The sequence below is a fragment of the Coturnix japonica genome, unplaced genomic scaffold, assembly GCF_001577835.2.
Source record: "Coturnix japonica isolate 7356 unplaced genomic scaffold, Coturnix japonica 2.1 chrUnrandom570, whole genome shotgun sequence".
Lineage (NCBI taxonomy): Eukaryota > Metazoa > Chordata > Aves > Galliformes > Phasianidae > Coturnix > Coturnix japonica.
In genome coordinates, this window is record NW_015439945.1 from 8,588 (window position 1) to 10,491 (window position 1,904).

Below are 1,904 nucleotides of genomic sequence, written 5' to 3' on the forward strand. Positions count from 1 at the left end.
TTCCCCGTTCCCCCATTAACCCTCCGTTCCCGGTTCCCCCCCCGGTTCCCCCGTTCCCCGGTTCCCGTTCCCCCATTAACCCCTCCGTTCCTGGGTCCCCCCCCGGTCCCGGCACCCCGGTCCCCCCGTTCCCGGTTCCGGTTCCGTTTATCACCTCGTCCCCCCCCGTTCTCCCCCATGTTCCCGGTCTCTCTCTCGGTTCCTCCGCCGCTCCCCGCCCGGCGCCGCCTCACCGTGACCCCGCCCCTTTCTTGGCCCCGCCCCCTTTGCTCGCCCCGCCCAATCCCGTTCCTTTATTTTAGCCCCGCCCCCTTTGCTCGCTCCGCCCAATCCCGTTCCCTCCTCGTAGCCCCGCCCTCCATTCCAAACCACGTGATCGCCGCCATTAACCCCACCCCGGTATTTTCTCGCGGTGCACGCCGGGAATTGTAGTTCCCACGTGGGGTCCTTTATTGAATGGGGGAGGGGGGGGTCGGGGTCCATTTATGGGGGTTAATGGGGGTCACAGCGGGGCGGGGGGGGGAGCTCAGGCCCCATTGAGCCCATTGACCCCATAGGCCCCATTGAGCCCGTTGGCCCCATTGGCCCCATAGACGCTCTCGTCGCTGTATGCGATGTACAGGAAGAAATCCTCCTCGTGGTGCTCCTGGGGGGGGGGATTTAAATGGGGTCTATAGGATCCTATAGAACCCCATTGAGGATTCCATAGAGGAGCCCCAGCCCCATATGTCCCCCCATAGAACCCCCCAGCCCCATAAGATCCCTTATAGCATTGCCCCCAGCCCCATAAGATCCCCTATAGGCCCCCCCAATCCCCTCAGTGACCCATAAGACACTATAGGACCAGCCCCAGCCCAATAGGGGCCCCTATAGGGACCCCCAACATCCCACTGGACCCTCCCCAGTCCCACAGGAGCACCCCCATTCCCATAGGGCCCCATTTAGGACCCCCCCCAGCCCCATAGGAATCCCTTAGCTCCACAGGGCCCTATTTAGGATCCCCTCTTTAAAGCCACCTCCCATCCCCATAGGACCCCTTTTGGACCCTCCCCAGCCCCACAGGACCCCCTTTAGGACCCCCCAGCCCCATTGGGCCCCATTTAGGACCCCCCCCCAGCCCCATAGGACCCCTCACAGCCCCATAGGACCCCATTCAGGACCCCCCCAGCCCCACAGGGCCCTCTTTAAAGCCACCCCCAGCCCCATAGGGCCCCCTTTAGGACATCCCCCCAGCCCCATAAGGCTCCCTTTTGGAAACTCCCCAGCCCCACAGGACCCCCTTAGCCCCATAGGACCCCCTTTGGACCCTCCCAACCCCATAGGACCCCCCCCAGCCCCACAGTGCCCCCTTTTGGACCATCCCAGCCCCACAGGGCCCCCATTTAGAACCCCCCCCAGCCCCATAGAACCCCCTTTTAGGACCCCCCCCCCCCACCTGGTAGAGCTGCCCCATGGTGGCGCTGGTCGGGGGGATGACGTTGTTGACGAAGAAGAAAAGCGCGTCCTCAGCCCTCAGATGGATCCGCTTCCGGATCAGGAAATAGAACTGACCCACTGCGAATATGGGGGGGGGACACGGGGGGGGTCAGCAGCCCCCAAATGGACCCCAACCCCCCTTTAAAATAAACCCCCCCCCCCCATAGAAACGCACCGGTCAGGTCGGAGGGAACCAGGTATTTCTTCTTGTCCAGGTCTCCAATACGAGCCTTGGGGGCCTTCTCCACTATCACCTATTAAAAGGTGGGGGGGGCGTCAAATGGGGGGGGGGGGGCACAAAATGGGGGGGACCCCAAAAAGGAGCGGAAGGGGGTTGTTAAAATGGAAGGGGTCCTGAAATGGGGGAGGGGGGGGCACCCCAAAGTTGGGATGTCACCAAAATAGGGGGGACCTTAAAGAGGGAATGA

The 1,904-nt window shown here is 62.7% G+C and overlaps 2 protein-coding genes across 2 annotated transcripts in view; one reads left to right on the forward strand and one right to left on the reverse strand.

Annotated features, from left to right (window-relative positions):
- Positions 1-341, forward strand: part of LOC116652667 (protein enabled homolog) — a 1,736-nt gene extending 1,395 nt beyond the window's left edge. The window contains exon 3 of the mRNA XM_032441793.1: positions 155-341. Within this exon, the coding sequence (XP_032297684.1) occupies positions 155-302 (148 nt within the window). The 3' untranslated portion in view covers positions 303-341. The remainder of the gene's footprint in view (positions 1-154) is intronic.
- Positions 342-422: 81 nt separating this feature from the next.
- Positions 423-1,904, reverse strand: part of GABARAP (GABA type A receptor-associated protein) — a 2,333-nt gene continuing 851 nt past the window's right edge. Inside the window, exons 2-4 of the mRNA XM_015850883.2 lie at positions 1,652-1,730; positions 1,436-1,554; positions 423-646 (exon numbers count right to left, since the gene is read on the reverse strand). Coding sequence (XP_015706369.1) covers positions 527-646; positions 1,436-1,554; positions 1,652-1,730 — 318 coding nt within the window. The 3' untranslated portion in view covers positions 423-526. The remainder of the gene's footprint in view (positions 647-1,435; positions 1,555-1,651; positions 1,731-1,904) is intronic.